The sequence below is a fragment of the Carassius auratus genome, unplaced genomic scaffold (assembly GCF_003368295.1).
Source record: "Carassius auratus strain Wakin unplaced genomic scaffold, ASM336829v1 scaf_tig00022711, whole genome shotgun sequence".
Lineage (NCBI taxonomy): Eukaryota > Metazoa > Chordata > Actinopteri > Cypriniformes > Cyprinidae > Carassius > Carassius auratus.
This window is the reverse complement of record NW_020525212.1, coordinates 7501-27278: the sequence shown is the minus strand read 5'-3', so window position 1 is coordinate 27278 and position 19778 is coordinate 7501. Positions and strand designations below refer to the sequence as shown.

At 34.4% G+C, this 19778-nt stretch overlaps 1 protein-coding gene and 1 pseudogene across 5 annotated transcripts in view; both read left to right on the top strand.

Moving 5' to 3' along the window:
• The window catches only part of LOC113077504 (rap guanine nucleotide exchange factor 2-like), a 32291-nt gene extending 23124 nt beyond the window's left edge, over positions 1-9167 (top strand). For 3 of the 5 annotated variants that reach the window (XM_026249870.1, XM_026249867.1, XM_026249866.1), the window contains 10 exons: positions 26-266; positions 342-725; positions 2089-2300; positions 2396-2519; positions 2977-3000; positions 3816-4033; positions 5050-5178; positions 6447-6606; positions 6693-7219; positions 8188-9167. In XM_026249870.1, coding sequence (XP_026105655.1) covers positions 26-266; positions 342-725; positions 2089-2300; positions 2396-2519; positions 2977-3000; positions 3816-4033; positions 5050-5178; positions 6447-6606; positions 6693-7219; positions 8188-8213 — 2045 coding nt within the window. In that variant the 3' untranslated portion in view covers positions 8214-9167. The remainder of the gene's footprint in view (positions 1-25; positions 267-341; positions 726-2088; positions 2301-2395; positions 2520-2976; positions 3001-3815; positions 4034-5049; positions 5179-6446; positions 6607-6692; positions 7220-8187) is intronic. The other 2 variants (XM_026249869.1, XM_026249868.1) reach the window with 1 other exon arrangement.
• Positions 9168-10382: 1215 nt separating this feature from the next.
• LOC113077503 (kelch-like protein 2) overlaps positions 10383-19778 on the top strand; it is a 12121-nt pseudogene continuing 2725 nt past the window's right edge.

The following is a 19778-nucleotide window of genomic DNA, read 5'->3' as shown; positions in this document are numbered from 1 at the left end:
GGTTTGTTTGTGTTTCCATTTATAGAATTGCAAGACCAGGTGTTGCGTGTTTTTAAGGCGGACCAGCAAAGTCGTTACTTACTGATCAATAAGGACACCACAGCAAGAGAAGCGGCCAATCAGGCGATGCGAGAGTTTGGCTTGACGGCGAGTCCTGATGCCTATTCGCTCTGCGAGGTGTCAGTCACCCAGGAGGGAGTTATCAAACAGAGACGGCTGCCTGATCAGCTCTCTAAACTGGCCGACAGGATTCAGCTGAGTGCCAGGTTTGGTCTTGAGCTCAATTTAAGAAATTAATTTTGTGACTTCGTTTCATACGTGAAGATCTGCTTCTCTCTCAGGTACTATCTGAAGAGCAACATGGAGACCGAGACGCTGTGTTCAGATGTGGAGGCCCAGGAGATGCAGCGGGAGTCTGTGGTCCCTCTGCTGTCCTTGAGCTCAATGGAAATAGCCAATCAGCTGTCAGCGCGCAACTATCTGCGCTTCTCTGGCATTGAACCGACGGATTACATCACTGACCTCTTCAAGCTCCGCCCACAAGAGCCTCCCACCAACCTGCGCAACTTTGAGGATCTTGTGAACCAGGAGACCTTCTGGGTCGCCACAGAGGTAGTACAGGAAGCCAACCTGGCCAAAAGAGTGAAGATCATCAAGCACTTTATAAAGATTGCCCTTCACTGCCGTGACTGCAAGAACTTCAACTCTATGTTTGCCATAATCAGGTAGAGTTTGTGTGTCTGTTAGTGTTATCATGATTCCTTGATTATGTTTCACAGTGTAACACCAAATAGTGTTGTGATTCCAGTCATGTTGCTTGGATGCATCATCATTGCTGGGGCTTCAGTTTAAATGCCTAGGCCGTTTACACTATAAAAATAATAATAAACATTTTCTAATATGTTATTGTTGTTGATGTGGAAAATTAAAAATATTAATATTTATTTTAAAACAAATTAAATATGAATATTAAACTAATACTATTAAATCATTAGTTATTTTTAAATATTTATTTATTATAAAAATGTGTTTTATGGTATGATGCCAAGTAGTATTGCGATTGTTTGGATGTATTATTATTATTATTATTATTGTAATTATTGCTGGGGCTTAAGTTTGTCAAGGCTTTTTACACTATAATAATAATAATTACTGTTTTATCATGTTATTGTTATTGATGTGAAAAATAAAAATATTAATATTTAATTTTATATATATATATATATATATATATATATATATATATATATATATATATATATATATATATATATAATATTAAGTCATTATTAATTATGTTTATTTATATATATATATATATATATATATATATATATATATATATATATATATAATATGTATTATAAAAATGATTGCTGGGGCATTATTTTACATCGTCAAGACAATTTACACACCAATAATAATAAAATTAATAATTACTGTGTTATATGTTATTGATGTGGAAAATTTAAAATATTAACATTTAATAGTTTATATTAAAATAATTATATTAATTATTTATAAATATGTATGTATATAGTAAAAATTTGTTTCATGGTATCATGCAAATTAGTGTTGTTTGGATGTATTATTATTTTTATTGCTGGGTTTTAGTTTACATCGTCAAGACCATTTACACACCAATAATAATAATGTTGTTGATAATAATAATAATAATAATAATAATTGTTGTGGAAATTATTATTATTATTATTTATTTTTTTTAAAGCAATTATTGTGATTATATAATTGCATTATTTATAAAAAATATTTGTTGATATATTACTGTATAATAATACATATTTGATGTATTATACAAAATTATGATCGATTATTTAATTTTGCATTTTCAGAAAACTGATTTAAGAACAGCTCTGTCAAAACTAGAATTGAGTTATGTCTACAATAATAAAAACAACAACAATACTTTATAGGGATGTAATCCTTTTTAAATGTGTGCTTCTCACCATACAAACATGACAGTGTGCTTTTGTTCCTTGCATAATTTGTCAAGTTTGTTCCTGTTAATGCTTGGAATTGTCCTTTTTCTCTTCACTATGTGGTTTCCTAAATGCATCTCTTTTGCAGTGGGTTCAATCTAGCTCCCGTCTCTCGGCTGCGATCCACATGGGAACGTTTGCCTGGAAAATATGAGAAGCTTTTGGCAGAATTACAAGACGTTTTCGACCCTTCTCGCAACATGGCCAAATACCGCAACCTCCTCAACAAACACAACCTGCAGCCGCCCGTCATCCCTCTGTTTCCTGTCATTAAGAAAGACCTCACTTTCCTCCACGAGGGTGACTTGCCCCTTTCTCTTGTCCTTGTTGCCTCATAATTTTACATTTGGTTTGGAAGTGAAATAGGAATCTGTTAAACGTGCGTGTGCTTATAGGGAACAACTCCAAGGTGGACGGTCTGGTGAATTTTGAGAAGCTGAGGATGATTGCACGAGAGATCCGACACGTGGTTCGAATGGCTTCTATCACCATGGACCCTGCATTGCTTTTTAAGACCAGGTACACCTACAAAGTGTAAACTTATTCAGCAAATATATTTCATACACATGAACTGACAACATCAATAAAACCTTGAGATAAAAGCATAGTTACACAACCATAACTTACTGAGCTGCGTCACTACCTGTAAAGGAAATGCAACCTTATTAGTGACCAATTCGAAATGCACTACACGGGCAAGTGCATGCATCACAAATAGTGCTCCACACAGTGACATAATATACATGCATAATGCATTTTCTTTATTGAACTGAAAGCAAGCTAGTCTCTTGCACAGTGTGGTGTGTATCCATCGCTGATGAGTTTCTGCTCTCAGTCATTTGTGTGCTTGGTGTCTTACTGGACTTCTTGTTTTGCTCTGTGGGCTTCACTATCTAAGCACTAGTGTGTTTTTGTCTCCTCTTACTCAGTCTCTTAATTTTCTTGTTCTTTGGCTCTTCGTGGCTCTCTGTTTTAGGAAGAAAAAGTGGAGAAGTCTTGGGTAAGTGGGTCTGCTACTGTCTTTCTCTCTTTCACTTTTTCTGTTAACTGTCATGTACTAAACCACACTAACACTTCCTTTGGTAGTCGAAGTTGTTTTAGTTGCACAGCGTATGTGAAATCACATCTTTGACTTCCTTCTCCTGAGTTCTCATTGTCGTCTTCTAGAAAGGCATGAATAGTTGTTATGAATGTTTTCTACATGGTTGGATAAATGTATTTTTGCTAAAGTAGGAACAGGCATCGAATAATATTGTAGAAGAGTAATTTTTTTATTTATTTACACGTTACATTTTCAGTACCAGTTAAAAAACTGTACCAACTAAAAAAAATGCATTAATGAAAACTTCAATATAAAAAAAAATGCACACATCTGCGGCTTGAATAAAAAATGCATGTATAATCTAATTATATGCATAAAAGGGGGTATCAAAAAATAGGCAGTTCTGCCAGCACAGTGGTTGGCAATAAAAAAAAATAAAAAATAATAATAGTTCTGTTTTTGTTTGTTTTTTTTTTTTTATAAAGTAAAAAAAAAAAAAAATTGTAAATATTTTGATTTGTTGTTTTATTAGCTGACTGCTTAGTTGCAGAATGAGTACCTGATTTCTGATCTCTACTTTCTATACACATAGATTATCTTGTAGATGTCTAAAACAGTCACTCATCTCAATTCCTTTCTTTCTGCATGTTAAAAGTGGCTATATTAGTTCCCCAGCATTATTCTGGTTTTACATAGTTGTCCTGCGAACTTGTTCAATAATGACCTGTTGCCTTTAGGGTTCACTGTGTCTTTCGTTCTGATGTGTGTACTAGGTCTCTAAGTCAGGTGAGCAGCTCTTCTCTCTCTGACATCGGAACGATGGGCGGGAAGAGGAAGGGGAGGCGGAGCTCTTTTCTCAGCACTAAGAAGCTGTACGAGGTGGAGATGATGAGCAGACGTGTTCGGCAGTACCTGGACACACACACACATGAGAGTGATGAAGACAAGCTCCAAAAACTCTCTCTGCAGTGTGAACCTGCCAACAGCTCCAGTGAGTCACACACACATTTCTAGAAGACTCTCACCTTGCCTTTTTACTTTCATTGATTGAAATGTGTAATATCAAAAGTATTGTATAGGGCTTATTGCTTTTATAAAACAGTATTCGTCCACCAAACAATGTAGTTGCTCAAATGTAAACAAAGGTGTGTGTTTGTCGAGTAATTAAAAAAACTTAAAATAGCTTCAGATGTGGCTCAGCCAATCAGAATCCAGGACCGGAGCTATCCGTTTTATCCGCCTTTTTCCTGACATAAAAATGGGTGCCGCCGTTTGTAAATTGTATGTAAATTCTCATTTGCGTCCAGCTATTTTTAGATGTACAAAACAGTTTGTTTTGCTGTTTGATATTGACAATTGATGTGTCCTATCATATTATTTAAAACTGTTATCTTAATTAAGAAAACACTGGTTTGTACTGCAAACAGTTTTATCGTTTACAGCACGTTGTTTTTTTCCTCGTTAATGAACTAAAGCAATAATGAAACGGAAATCTCACCCATAGGCAAACATCCATGTTGAGGAAAAAAAGCATAATTCTCCCATCCTCGCAAAATATTTAAAACAACACGTAAAAATAGTACAACAACTTACCTTTACTAAACCATTGTTTCGTCCACGATAAATATCGGCCGATATTTAATACGCATCTCATCGATAAAGCCAGTTCTCTAATCATTTATCAATGGCTCTGTGTAGTAACAGCTGCTCTATGTGAAATCATGCACCTGAAGGAATTTACCGCTGATCAGAGAACCGGCTTTACTGCCAAGATGTACATTAATTATCGGCCGATATTTATCCTGCACCCTTAATTAATAATAGAAGTTCTAAAAATTTACCTGATTGAAGGATTCTCCAAAATATTGATGCTACATTAAAATAATATAATAAGAATTAGCAACACAGAATTACAAAAGAACCACCAATTTTTGTTACGTTTTGCATTTATTTTGTTCATTGTTAGACATAGTGGTTATAGTTGAATGTGTTTGCTTGTGGTTTCAGTGCTGAAGAACTCCGGTGAGAGGAAGCGAGTGGATGTATCTCCTGTCGGTCAGAGAAGCACCACTCCGCAGCAAACGAATGGAAATCATGGACGCAGGAAATCTCTTGGCAAAGAGTTACCGCCATTTGGTAAGAGCTATACCTGTCCGAATGATCTGGGTTCTGATCTGAAGTCTTGTTTGTAGTGAGATGAGGTTTTTGTGTCTGCACTCTGTTTTGATGTTTTTACCATAATAACTAGGTACTAAACCCGAATGTAACCTAACCTTAACCGTATTAATCCAAGTTGTTTCTTAAATATCAATTAATATTGAAATTGATATCTGTGTGTAATAATGTTGTAATAATTCGTTTGAGTTTTTTGATGCAGTTATTGGCGTTTCTGTTTACTGTTTAAAGGTAACTGCATTGTCTGTTTTAAAATGGTAGAAAGTCGGTGACTTTTTTGTTAACTTAGCATATAATATGTAAATATTGTACCAAGTTAATAGCGGCTGATCATGTTGACATGAAATTGTTAGATTCTGTTTGGGGCATCTATAGTATGCTGGTAATGTAGTTTCCTTTTTTTTTTTTTTTTTTCATTTAAAATTATTTACTTATGATCATCGTATCTCAAATTTAATATGGCATTATTATCTCATTTTATTTGATTATTATGCAAAACTAAATAGTATACATGCATATTTATAATAGAGTTTGTTTGTGTTTTGTAATGAGTGATGTTTAATTTCCAAGGAATGCGTATTGTAAAGCGGTCATAAGATGCGATTTAAAAAAATTTCCTTTCTCTTTGGATTAATACAAGCTCTTTGTGCATGAAGAAGATTAAGACTTTGCCACGCCCCCTAAAATGCCTGGTTTAAACACGCCCCACATATCTACATCACTATGTGGAAATATTTGCATTATCAAAGACATTACTAACTGTCTTTACAGTATTTTTTTTTTTTAAATGAAGCTTGCGATTATGCAAAGGGGAGTTACATTTCCGACGAGTGCCTGCGGTGTTCGGCCAATCACAATGCACCGAGTCAGTAGGCCAATCAGAGCAGACTGTGCTTGTCTGAAGGAGGGACTTTGTAGAAAATGATGCGTTTGAGAGAGGCGGGGCATAGAGGATCTACAATAATGTACAGTATTTGAAAAATAATGTGTTTTTTGAACACTAAAGCATGTCAACATATTAGGTTACACCAAATACACAAAATAATGATGTTTAAAGAAGCATCATATGACCCCTTTAGTACATTTGTGTTTTTACACATTTGTTGAATGAAATTTTAGAAATTGAAAACCAATTAATCACGAATCAGATCATGATTCTTATTCAAATTTCTAAAGAGTTAGACATTTTCAGAAGTATTTAATAGTTTGGTCATTTATGTTTCTCATAGGCCCACGGTTAGTGGTGAGTGATGCACCGGATAAGTTGAGTTTGTTAAGCTCCTCCTCCTCTGACCTCATCATGGTTGATGACCACAGGCACGCTCAACCCCATACGCTTACACACCCACTCAGCACGCGTAGAGCTGAACCCGACCAGATAAGCCTGGGGTAAGGGCTTTGATATACATAAAAGAAGTATATAACAAGTAAATACAATTGGTCTCGTACTTTATTTCTGTATTTCTTTCTCTCAGATCCTACTCCTTGACTCCGGATCAGTGTGACCGTGCATCGCTGGACGCAGCAGACAGTGGCCGTGGAAGCTGGACGTCCTGCTCCAGTGGGTCACATGACAACATCCAGAGCATTCCACAGCGTGTGGGTTATTATGACAACCGCAGCTGGGAGACGCTGTCAGATGGGATGGGACGGAGTCACATGACCACACCCACCGGTCACTGGGGCGATGAATTGGAAGGAGACACAGGAACGATAAAACGCAGAGGTGGAAAAGACGAGACTCCAAACACAAACAAGAATGCTGCGAGTCGGAGAGAGGGTCGTTTTAGAGAGCCGCCGCCCACACCACCTGGTTATACTGCGCTGTCATTGGCTGAGGCAGACAGCCACAGTCATGTGCATGGGCGACGCCCACCAGACTACACAGCGGCTCTGCAGAGATCTCGATTCCTTAAAAGGTCATGTGATCCTCCTCCACACCCATCCAGTAGACTGCCAGCATACAACCACTGCCAGTCACCACCACGACCACAACCTGAGGGTGAGTGTATGATCACAAATAAATTTGTGTTCCTGTGGCTCAGTGGTAGAGCATTGCATTAGCAGTGCACAAGGTTGTGGGTTTGATTCCCAGGGAACACATGTTAAATACACTGTAAGTTGCTTTGGATAAAAGCATCTGCTAAAAGCATACATTACATTACATTACATTACATTAATTTAATTTAATTTAATTTAATTTAATTTAATTTAAAATCAAAGACCAGAACTAACTGTTGTATTGTTAATAATTTATTTGACACTGATTTCAATATTAATGCATTTGTTTTAAAAGCATATGTAATGTTTATACTGATGCGAGTTGGTTGTCAATTGTTGCTTTTCCTTACTACTGCGTTATTTGTTTCATCTTGCCATAAAAATAGCCATAGATGCTGGTATGGCAATAAAAATAAATCAGTTCATACATTTATTTCATTTGTTGTTTGGATAGTCATTCAACTTATTGCATAAAAGCCAAGAAAGAAATATGTAGATGAACAGTCTAAAATTTTGTAGAGTAAAATTGTGCTTATTCATATTGTGATTTTATTGTTGTAGTTATGATAAACATGAAAAACTATTTAAAAGCAGTTTTAATTTTAATACTACAGTTTTAGTATTTTGTTGTGTTTTTGTCATTTTTATTTTTTCTAAATGCATATTTATACAGTTTTTTAATCAATTTTAATTTCAGTTATTATATATACATATATATATATATATATATATATATATATATATATATATATATATATATATATATATATATATATTTCTTTTAAGAAAATTTTTGAAAGAGAGAAAAAAAAATATATTATTTTTTAAGTAAAAATTTATTTAATTTCAATTGTAATGTCAATTGTTTTGTGTTTTATGGTTTTAATTTAAGTTTTGGTTTAAATATATTAACAGTAATAATTTTCTGGAAATAAGCTGAGGTCTTTTTTTGTCTTTTTTCCTCTTCAGAGAACGAGCAAATATCTGCAGTTTAATAAGAGACCCTTCATATATCTCTGTCCCAAAGTTTGACAACATCCATATGACAGCTGATATTTAAACGTGGTCATGGACTGAACTACAGCAATGCATCGTGGACTTTCATGAGATCACTGTAAAAGAGGAGAGGAGACGAGAAAAATGTTGGCACTTTTAACACAAGTTCTTCAAATAGACTATTGCATAATGAAATCAAACTCATAGAGAGATGAGAGTTGTTACACGTGATGCAATATCAGTGTTACAAAACCAAGGAAAACAGTATTATTCCATTTGAAGTTTTAATCACGTGTTACAGAAACTGTGTGTTGTGTGTGTGAGAAATCAATCACAGAAAGAGATGAAGAGCGAAAGAAAAGACTGACTCCTCTCACCAACCTCAGACGTCTTCTCTGCGCTGATATCAGTGTTTAATGTTACTCAACATGCCTTTTCTTATCTGATCATGTTCTTAAAACTTTCCAGATGTGTTCACAAGTTTCAGTTTGAAAAGATTTTATGTTTTGTATTTTTATTTAATTTTATCTGTCTGTACCATTGTCTTCAGTTATTTCAACGTATGGCACAAATCATGAATTGTTGCGCACATTTTCAGAAGCAAGAGATTGTAGTCAAGAATATATAAATTATAGATGTCACGTAGATGATAAGTGGTTGAAATGGTCAGTAAACAGTATATTTTGCTTAAAATGTCGTGCTTTTGTGATAGCTCAAATGTATCCCTTATAGCTCCTGTGTTTCTACCCCAGACAGATCTAGAAGAATCACATGTATCTCTACGTCTTTTACAAAGACAACTGGCAAAGTCTGTAGCTACTTTTGTATTTTTAATATAGCTATTGTAAATATTGGTTATATTTTGTTAAAGATTTCAGAGACCTATTCTGTTTATTGGACGCAATTCTCCAACAAATGACTGAGGGAAAATAAACAGTAGCAAAGAAATCTCATGTCTCATTTCTCCGTTTTTGTTACTTTGGATGCTTGATTAATGTTGCATTTCAGATGAACCTATTCAATGTTTTCTGATTGGCAAACAAGTTTGATTTTCTCTGCCAGCGTTGAGTGTGTTGGGACATCTTATGCATGGTAGTTGAAATTTAATGTTTAATGAACAAGGTTTTTTTATTTATTTATTTATTTTTATTTTTTTTTGCAATAACAGTGAAAGGTTTAATAGTTGTTGTTTTTTTTTTTCATTTGCTTTTTTGTAATCAAGACTAACATATGTCCCTATGCAGAAATACATTTTAAAAAATATTGAGAAATATACACAAAAGTAAAAACTGTGACCATATTCCTATCTATCCTTCATTAATATTATTATTATTACTATTATTTTTTTAAGTATATGGTTTGAGGGTGGCACTGATAAAGCTATTGACAAAAGTTTTTACATATATATAACTTTCTTTTAATACAATATAGGGGTCAGACATTTAAAATAAGATTATTTCAATTTCAAATAAATGCTGTTATTATACTGAAAAAAAATAAATAATCAAAAAATACAAATAATAATCAGAAATGTTTCTTGAGCAGCAAATCAACATTTCAGAATGATTTCTGAAGATCATGTGGAACTGGAGACTGGAGTAGTGATTCTGAAAATTCAGCTTTGCATCACAGAAATACATTACATTTTAAATTGTATAAAATAGAAAACAGTTATTTTAATATGTAATAATATCTTGCAATGTTTCTGTTATTACTGTTTTGTATTATTATTATTAAATGCAGGCTTGCTGAGTATAATACACTTCTATCAAAACCTATAAACAAATCTTACTGATCCCAATGCATAATAAAAATAATGGTGAGTCAAATGAAAGAATTAGAAACGGGATGTCCTCCTCTTTAAGACTTTGACTCGTCGTTCAGTCTTCCAGCAGGAGGGGGCGCTGCAGGAACGCGCGTGTGTTTGTGTTTCGCCGAAGGAGAGTCATCCTTTGCTTCACTGTTGTTGTTTGTGTGTGTGTGTGAGCTGTAGCGTCTCAGCCTCTGGATGTGTCCTGTCTTCACCCACACAACGGACCTGTCTGTCGCTTATTATCCGGGCACCTCAGTTACATTTACAGCGTTTTTTTCTGAGGCAGATTGACGTTTTGATTTTCATTACCGGAGCTGGACCCTCACACCAGGTTTCGGTTCGGGCCTGTTTCGGCTCAGTTCGGCTCGGTTCGGCGGACGGGACACAGCGGGGATTTAAACGACAGAGCCCGACCAGAGATGAAGAGACGCAGACTGATGTGAACAGAACCAGCGCTATGGAAATACATCCACTGTAAGTGTGTGTGTGTGTGTGTGTGTGTGTGTGTGTGTGTGTGTGTGTGTGTGTGTGTGTGTGTGTGTGTGTGTGTTTGTGTGTGTGTTGTGTGTGTTTGTGTGTGTGTTTGTGTGTGTGTGTGTGTGTGTGTGTGTGTGTGTTTGTGTGTGTGTGTGTGTGTGTGTGTGTGTGTGTGTGCGTGTGTGAGAGAGAGACTGAGTTCACACTACTGTAATGCCAATACAGAGTAAATCTGTTCAGCCATAAGATCACATGACATCTCTCTGTCTTTGTCCACACACCTCCAACACTCTTTATGTCACATGTTTAGGATTGATAATGGCCATATATGTTCACTTCTTGTGAAATCATACTTCACTGGTTTGGGTGGTTTGTATGCACACAATTTTGTATAATGACACGGGTATGACACAGGTGTAACGATATGAAGGTGGTTTATGAGGACACTTCCTGTGTTCCTGAAATTCAAAAGGCTTAAAAACATATAACATGTTTTGTTTTTTGTTTTTTAGCAAAAAAATGCATAAAGTTTTTCTGTGAGGGGTAGGTTATGTGTAGGGTGATTAAAAAATACAGTTTATACTGTATAAAAAACATTATTTCTGTGGAGAGTCTCTCGGGTAATCACTGATACCAACGTGTGTGTGTGTGTGTGTGTGTGTGTGTGTGTGTGTGTGTGTGTGTGTGTGTGTGTGTGTTTCAGATGCACAAAGCTTTGCCATCATAAAGCTGTGGAGATGAAGGATGACGTGTGTGAGAAACAGAGTGCGGTCACCATCAATCCACGTCACATGAGGAAAGCCTTCAGGATCATGAACGATCTGCGCAGGTGTGTGTGTGTGTGATACTGGTAGAAACTCATGCAGTGCCTCTTAATAACACTGCTTTTTATGTGTGTGCTCTTAAATAGATACTTAACCTAAAAAATAAAATGCTGTCATTAGGTTCATCTGTGGTAGATGTTGGCAGAATGACAGCTCACTCCGCCAGTATTCACTTTTATTGTATAAAAAAAAAAAAGATGCAATGAAAGTGAGTGGTGACTGAGGTTAACTATTCTGCCTAATATCCAAAAACAGAAAAATCTACAGAAAAATTCACACAATTCGGAAATTACACGAGGATGAGAAAACAAAGTCAGAATTTTCTTTTTTGAGTGAATTATGACTGTTTCTTAGCAGGAGTGTGTGTTAAAATGTTGTTTGTTGTTGTAACTTAGTTATATTAATACAGCTGCCACAGAGTTTTTGTTTCTAAACTTTCTATTTATCAAAGAAAATCACATTTTCCACATAATATGAAGCAGCAACTGTAATAAAACATGAAAACATAAAAAAAATGCTTCTTGAGCAGCAAATCAGCATATTATAATGATTTCAGAAGATCATGTGACACTGAAGATTGGAGGAATAATGATGAAAATACAGCTTTTAGCAAAATAATAAATTACAATCTAGAATTATAATTTATTAATTTTCTTTGCAATAAATTGTATTAATATTTGACAATGTTTCTGTTTTCTCTCTGCAGTCAGAGTGTGTTGTGTGATGTCACCATCGTTGCGGAGGATGTGGAGATTGCTGCTCATCGAGTCGTCTTAGCTGCGGGGTGTCCGTACTTCCACGCTATGTTTACAGGTGAGGACACACACATTCACAAAATTAACTTTTCATTCATCAAAGAATCCTGAAAAATGTATCACAGGTTGCCAAAAAAAATATTAAGCAGCACAACAGTTTCCAGCGCTGATAATAAATCAGCATATTAGAATGATTTCTGAAGACTGGAGGAATGATGCTGAAAATACAGTTTTGCATCTCAGAAATAAATTAGATTTTAATGTATTTTAAAATAAAAACACATTATTTTACATCATAATAATATTTCAAAATATTATATTTTTCCTGTATTTTTGATCAAATAATTGCAGCCTTGATGCGCAGAAGAAACTCCTGTAAAAATATATAAAAAATCCTTCTGATCCCAAATATTTGATCACTAGTGTGTGGTTGTGTGTGTGTGTGTGTGTGTGTGTGTGTGTGTGTGTGTGTGTAAAATATATTATATTTATTTATTTATTTATTTATTGTATAAAATAAATAGTTTATACTGTATGATGTTCAACATGAAATATTTGTGTTTGTAGGAGAGATGACCGAGAGCCGTCAGAAGAAGGTTCGAATCAAGGAGATTGACGGCTGGACTCTGAGAATGCTGATCGACTATGTTTACACTGCTGAGATCCAAGTAACAGAGGACAATGTGCAGGTAACCGTGTGTGCGATCATAACATATCAAAGCACGGCCTAAAACACAGTTCACTCAGTCTGTGCTCTTTTTTATGTCATGTTCTTTGGTATTACTCTGAGAGCACAGAAAATCACATCCAGGAAGTGTGTGTGCGTGCATGTGTTGTGTGGGTGGTGTCAGTAGCGCCTGCACAGTTGACTAGACGGAGGGTGTTTAAATGAGGACAATTTTTTTTAGGAATTCAAACTTTGATGCAAAGCTTAACAGTAAGACTGACCCTGGACTAGATGACTGCCAGATGAAATTCAACTTGTCTACTTTTAACTTAATGCAACATTTAGTGACGTGAGATGCTTAACCCCTCTGGTGTTCAGGTGGGGTTCAAAAATGACCTTTTTATTTTAAGAAAAGAATGTGCTATATTTAATTTTGATGTTGTTTTTATTAGATATTTTGTGTTTCTAGGGATTTTATTGTACTAAATATAATACTTATGACATAGTTATGATCTGTTAACTACTTTTAAAATGAAATTTCCATCTTAAACTGTCCCAAATCTTGAATGCTTTGGGGCACAGACTTAAGTTTGGTCTCTTTTTAGAGAAAACACTAGGCATATTACTGCTGAAGTGGAAAACAAAGTTATAGAAGTTTCAATTAATTATTATGAAAAATGCATATAAATACTATTTAAAAAATGTGTATGAAATATCTATTTACCAAAACACACTCTACTCTAAAACATCAAGAAAATCAATATCTATATAATAAATCTAAACAAATTTTAGGTTGAGCACCAAATGTTTCTACTAGATGAAATTCCCCTTTGACCCGAAACAATACAAGTGTGACCATTTTTTCAGGAGCATTTAATCTTTTCAAATCCTGTCCATAGTTGTGTGTGTGTGTTCACTTAGCAAGTGCTAAAACCAAGATTTGTACCTTTCTAATTAAGTAAAAAAAAAAAAAAAAATCCCAAACCAAAACAAATTTTCTGTCCAAAATGACCAAACACCACCAGATGGTTAAAAAAGATCTTCCTTAAAGTCAAGAAATGACATTTGCAAACCATTTTACGTATGTAAAGATTATTATTATTTTTTTTGTTGTTGAGTGAAACAGAATGCTCAATGAGAAAAAAATGGTTATTGAATAAAAAATAAATAAATAATAAATGGTTAAAAACTTTTTTTTTTTTGATGTTTTAAACAGTTTAGGACCATTAAAAGAAAAATCCTTAATGCATGTAAAATTCTTGCCAGGAAAAGGAAAAATAAAACGGACAAATTTCTCGAAGGACTCTTTTGAGGTCTTTTCTCTGCGTGTGTGTGTGTGTGTGTGTGCGTGTGTGTGTTTAGGTGCTCTTGCCCGCCGCTGGTCTGCTGCAGCTACAGGAAGTTAAAAGGCCTGCTGCGAGTTTCTCATAACTCAACTTCACCCAACCAACTGCCTCGGTATATGCGCCTTCGCTGATTTGCACGCCTGCACGGAGCTGCTCAATCTCGCAAACACGTACGCCGGTGTGTGTGTCCTTCCATACAAGAGAAACTCAAGCAAGAAATTCACACACGCACGATAGTCACAATAGTGCTTTTTCTGATCAGATGTGTGTCCGTAACCCTGTGTGATGGTCTCGATCTCTCTCCCACTCACAGAGCAACACTTCTCAGAGGTCGTGCAGAGTGAGGAGTTTCTCAATCTGGGCATGGAGCAGGTGTACAGCCTCATAGCAAGCGACAAACTGACCATTGCATCAGAAGAAAAGGTTTGATCACAGCCAAGACAGAGCTCTGTTTTCATCCTGTACTGACACACATCTGTGAAACATCTGCTGTGATCAGATTTGAAGGAGAATGCGTTTCATTTCTTCACTACATGCATTCAAATTTGACCAAATGCTAATTTCTGAAGAAAATAAATGTATTAAGGGAAATAAAATCCTGTAGAGGAGCCCTGCAGACTTTAATGACTTTTTGTCAAGGTCTATAATTCTCTTAAAATTTTTGAAAATTTAATAAATTACATTTTTATCAAGGAAAGATTAGTTTAGGGTAAGATGTCTTAATGTGTCTCCTCGAAAGAGTTTTTTTTGCTTAACTAATCCAAAAACTGAAACTGTTTTTGTTAATTGAAATAAAGCTATCAATTTTAGATGTTCTTAAATACTTAAATTGTAAGCTACTTGAAATACATTTTGAATGTAGTTGAAGCACTAAAATTACTACCTGGAAATAAATAAAAACTACAGCTGAATGGAAAAATAATGGAAATTAGTGAATTAAACATAAAAAGTATATATATATATATATATATATATATATAAAAAAGTAATATGTAAAAAAAATCTATAAACAAAACAAATGCTAATAAAAATGACAAAAGCATGTAACTTATTAGAATAAAAAACAACAAAATTACTAAAAAGTAAACTAAAATTAAAATGAAAATGGAACATTTTAAATAAAAAATATTTTAAAATATTAATAAAAACTATAATAGCATATCAATAATTCTTAAATAACACTGCTCCCCGAAAACATCAAACAAATTTATAAATGTATAGTAAAATATTTGGATTCAGGGTGAAAGGAAATATGTTATTGCTTTTTACTTGATAGTTACTCCACATTACGTTTTTTTCGAATTATATATTTATAAAATGATATTTAACCTCTAATTAAAAAATATTAGAGTTCAAAAAGGAAAAACATGAGATGAACATGAACATTTATTGTGGATGCCTAGTCATTTGTCTGTGCAGCGGATGATTGACAGATGAGTGGGCGGTGCTTTGATATTGTCCAGGATGCATTAGTAATTATGCTACAAATGTGATGTGGTCACATGCACACTGTCTCTGTATGTGACTGCAGTTATTAGATCTCTATATGTTTTGCTGATATTGTGATTGAATGAGATGAGCCGTGTATCAGCTCTCCCTGTGTGTGTGTGTGTGTGTGTGTTCACAGGTGTTTGAAGCGGTTATAGCGTGGGTCACACATGACACAGATGTGCGTCAGGAACACATGGCTCATCTGATGGAGCATGTTCGCTTACCCCTTCTTTCCAGAGAATACCTCGTACAGGTGTGTGTGTGTGTGTGTTAGTGAATATGTGCTTTGATGTTCTTTAATTGTAATTTAATTTCATGTGTGTGTACATAGAGGGTGGAAGAGGAAACTTTAGTGAAGAACAGCAGCGCCTGTAAAGACTACCTAATTGAAGCCATGAAGTACCACCTTCTGCCGGCCGAGCAGCGCTCCATGATGAAGACCATCCGCACTAGAGTGAGAACACCTGTCAGCTACCCTAAGGTCAGTCTTCATCATAGGCATTTTTAGTTATTCATTTGATAAATAGTGGACATTTTCATTGATATTATCTGTGAAGAGCAGAAGTCAGGGAATGTGTTCTGTACAAAATCTGATGCACGACTCTGATTTAATTTAGTCAATATGTTTGATATTAAGACTGGTAATTGAATTTTTTTATCAGGTTTTAACCAGTTTAATGCCAGGTCAATATGATTTGTTAAGATAGTTATAGATATTCTAATTGATTGTGACGCTTATATTAAATAAATCTGCCTGAAGAAACTGTAGGAGAAGTTCTAGGTCATTGTTTCTCAACCAGGGCTCTCAGGAAACTGAGGGCTAAATTATTTAAAATAAAAAAAAATTAATTCACCTCTTCAACAACTTTTATATTAATAATAATAAAAAAAACAATCAGTATATTAATAAAAAAGTATATATATGTAAAGCATATAAATGATACTAAAATTACAGAGCTCCCCAAAAATGGCATGTCACTTATGAAAAATATTTATGATACATTTATTTTACTCGATTATGACATGGGTTATTATATTTAAAATGTACAAAAAAGATGTAGTTAAAAATGTATTAATGCAAACAATATGTTTCTAAAAAATGTTATAAAACGCATTAACAAAATAATTAAATCTAGATTTTTTTTTTATTAGAGGGTTTTGAGTTGGAGTTTTTTTTTTACCCGTGTGTGCTAAAGGTGCGAAAAAGAAACAAATAATTCAAATAAATATTAAAAACTAAATCACAAATAAAAAAAAGTATAATAGCATATAATTAATACTAAAATTACTGCTCTACCAAAAGTGTTTACAATTTAAGAATTTTTATATACTCTATTATTTTCACAATGTTTACACATGACATTTCTAGAGTTATTATATTTAAACTTTTATTACATTTTCTATTATAAAAAAAAAAAAATCATGAAAACATAGCACATTTTGAAGGGATAATTAAAACAGCATTAAAAAAAAAAACGGGCCAGTGTTCTAGAGGTGTTTGATTTGAAGGTTTTCCCATGTGTGTGTGTGTGTGTGTGTGTGTGTTGAAGGTGATGATGGTGGTGGGGGGACAGGCTCCTAAAGCCATCCGCAGTGTGGAGTGCTATGATTTTGAGGAGGAGAGATGGTTCCAGGTGGCAGAATTGCCCTCCAGACGCTGTCGAGCAGGTATCACTCACATGATCAGCTCTCCAGCCTACTTCACTTCATCCCTCCAGCACTGACTTGACCACTTGCTGAAATTACTGTTCATGCAAAAAGGATACGGTTCATTAAACACAAGCGTCAACATGCAACAAGTGTTTGGGCGTCAAACATGCACTACCATTCGAAAGCTTGGGGTCAAGTTAAGAGATTTGCTTTTAATAGCAATTGAAACATTTATCCATCAAAAATGAATTAAATTGATCTGAAGTGCCACATTATGTTGATAAGAGAGTCCTGCTATTAATTAAAGGCTCAGTCTCAACAAACATATTTAATAATAAGTGTTTCCAACACTGATAAAAATCAGAAATGTTCTCGAGCAGCAAATCAGCATTTCAGAATGATTTCTGAAGATCATGTGACACTGGAGACATTATGGAGTAATGATGCTGAAAATACAGCTTTGTAATCACATAAATAAATTACATTTTACAATATATTAATATAGAAATGGGACATTTTAAATTGTAATAATATTCACAGTATTACAGTTTTTACCATATATTTAATTAAAAAAAGCAGCTTTCACAACATTAAAAAAGACCTTACCAGCTTCAGACTTTTGAACAGTAGTGTATATAGCAACTTTATATGGGAAAAGTTCTTATAGTGAAAACCGCCATTATTAAATATTAAAACATGCTATCGTGACAATCTATTTCAGCACAATTATGAAATACAAAATAATTAATGAACCATTGTTTTGTAGATAATAAATGATAAAAGACACGTGACAACTTGCCCCAATACAGATACAATACTTGTTTACTCAACAGCTGATACAAAAATGATGATTCTGCTGCTTAATATCGTAAGTTTGAAAGACAGAGTTTATAAAAGGATGTTTTTGTGTATGTGTAGGTGTGGTGTACGTGGGTGGTGTTGTGTATGCTGTCGGAGGGTTTAACGGCTCGTTGCGAGTGAGGACGGTGGACGCGTACGACCCGATCAGAGATGAGTGGTGTTGTGTCAGCAGCATGCAGGACCGGAGGTCAACTCTAGGGTCCACTGTCCTCAAACGGACTGCTTTATGCTGTTGGGGGCTTCGATGGGAGCACAGGTAATACATGCACTATAAACTCGTCTATCTTGCATCACATATGCTTTTACGATGTTGCTGGCAGCATTTGTTTTACTGATATGCTGGTTATGGTTACAGCGCTCATCAGACTGAGATGATGAACATCCACATCTGTGTCTAATATGATGATGTTGGTTTGCAGGTTTAGCTACTGTAGAGGTATATAACGCTAAGGCCAATGAGTGGTTCCACGTCAGTCCCATGAACACGCGGCGCAGCAGTGTTGGAGTCGGCGTTGTTGGAGGTTTGTATCTGCCATCTATATATGAACAGTTACAGCCAAGAGAAATACATGACTGTTCTGCTTGTGTTTGCATTCTGATACTAATGAGTTAAAAAAATGGCCTAAACAAAGGGTCTTCAGACAAGAAAACCCCATTATGTATTGTATAAAATCACATTATAACCTATAATAAGAAGAATATTGGCATAATGGTGTATTTGTATATTTTGTTTTGGATTCTGCTTAGTGCTTACATTGTAAAGCTGTATTAAAATAATAAGGATAATTATATAATTGAAAAAAAATTATAATAAATGCTGTTCTTTTAAAGTTTTTATTCTCAAAGAATCCTGAAGAAAAATTTGTCAGATATTCCACAAAAAATATGAAGCAGCACACCTGTTTATGATTAGAAATGTTTCTTGAGCAGCAAATCAACATATCAGAATGATTTCTGAAGATCATGTGACACTGAAGACTGGAGGAATGATGCTGAAAATACAGCTGCACGTCACAGGAATAAAATACATTTGGAAATATATTCAAATAGAAAACGTTTATTTTAAAATTGTAATCATATTTCACAATATTACAGTTTTACTGTATTTTTGATCAAATGAATGCATCTTTGGTCTGCATAATACATTTAAAAAATAATGATAATAAAAATCTTACCAACCAAAACTGTTAGTTGTAGGTGTACATTATTAATATTTTATTAAACACATATAATTGTACTTTTATATATTTAAGTTTGTGATTGAAAATGAAACATTACAAGAACTTTATAATTATAGCTTTGTAGTTATCAGAATATTTATTTATTTTTATTAATTGTTCATATTTTTTTATTATAAAAAGGTGTGTGTGTGTGTGTGTGTGTGTATATATATATATATATATATATATATAATTTTTTTTATTATTATTATATATATTTATTTATTTATTTTTTCATTTAGATTTGATATCAAACAGCTGATTTCAACTGATATCAAACTGTTTCCTGTAGGTCTGCTTTATGCAGTGGGAGGGTATGATGGAGCAACTCGTCAGTGTTTGAGTACTGTTGAAGTCTATAACCCCAACACTAATGAATGGTCCTACACCGCAGAGATGGGAACCCGCCGCAGCGGTGCCGGTAAACACACACACACACACACACACACACACAATCCTA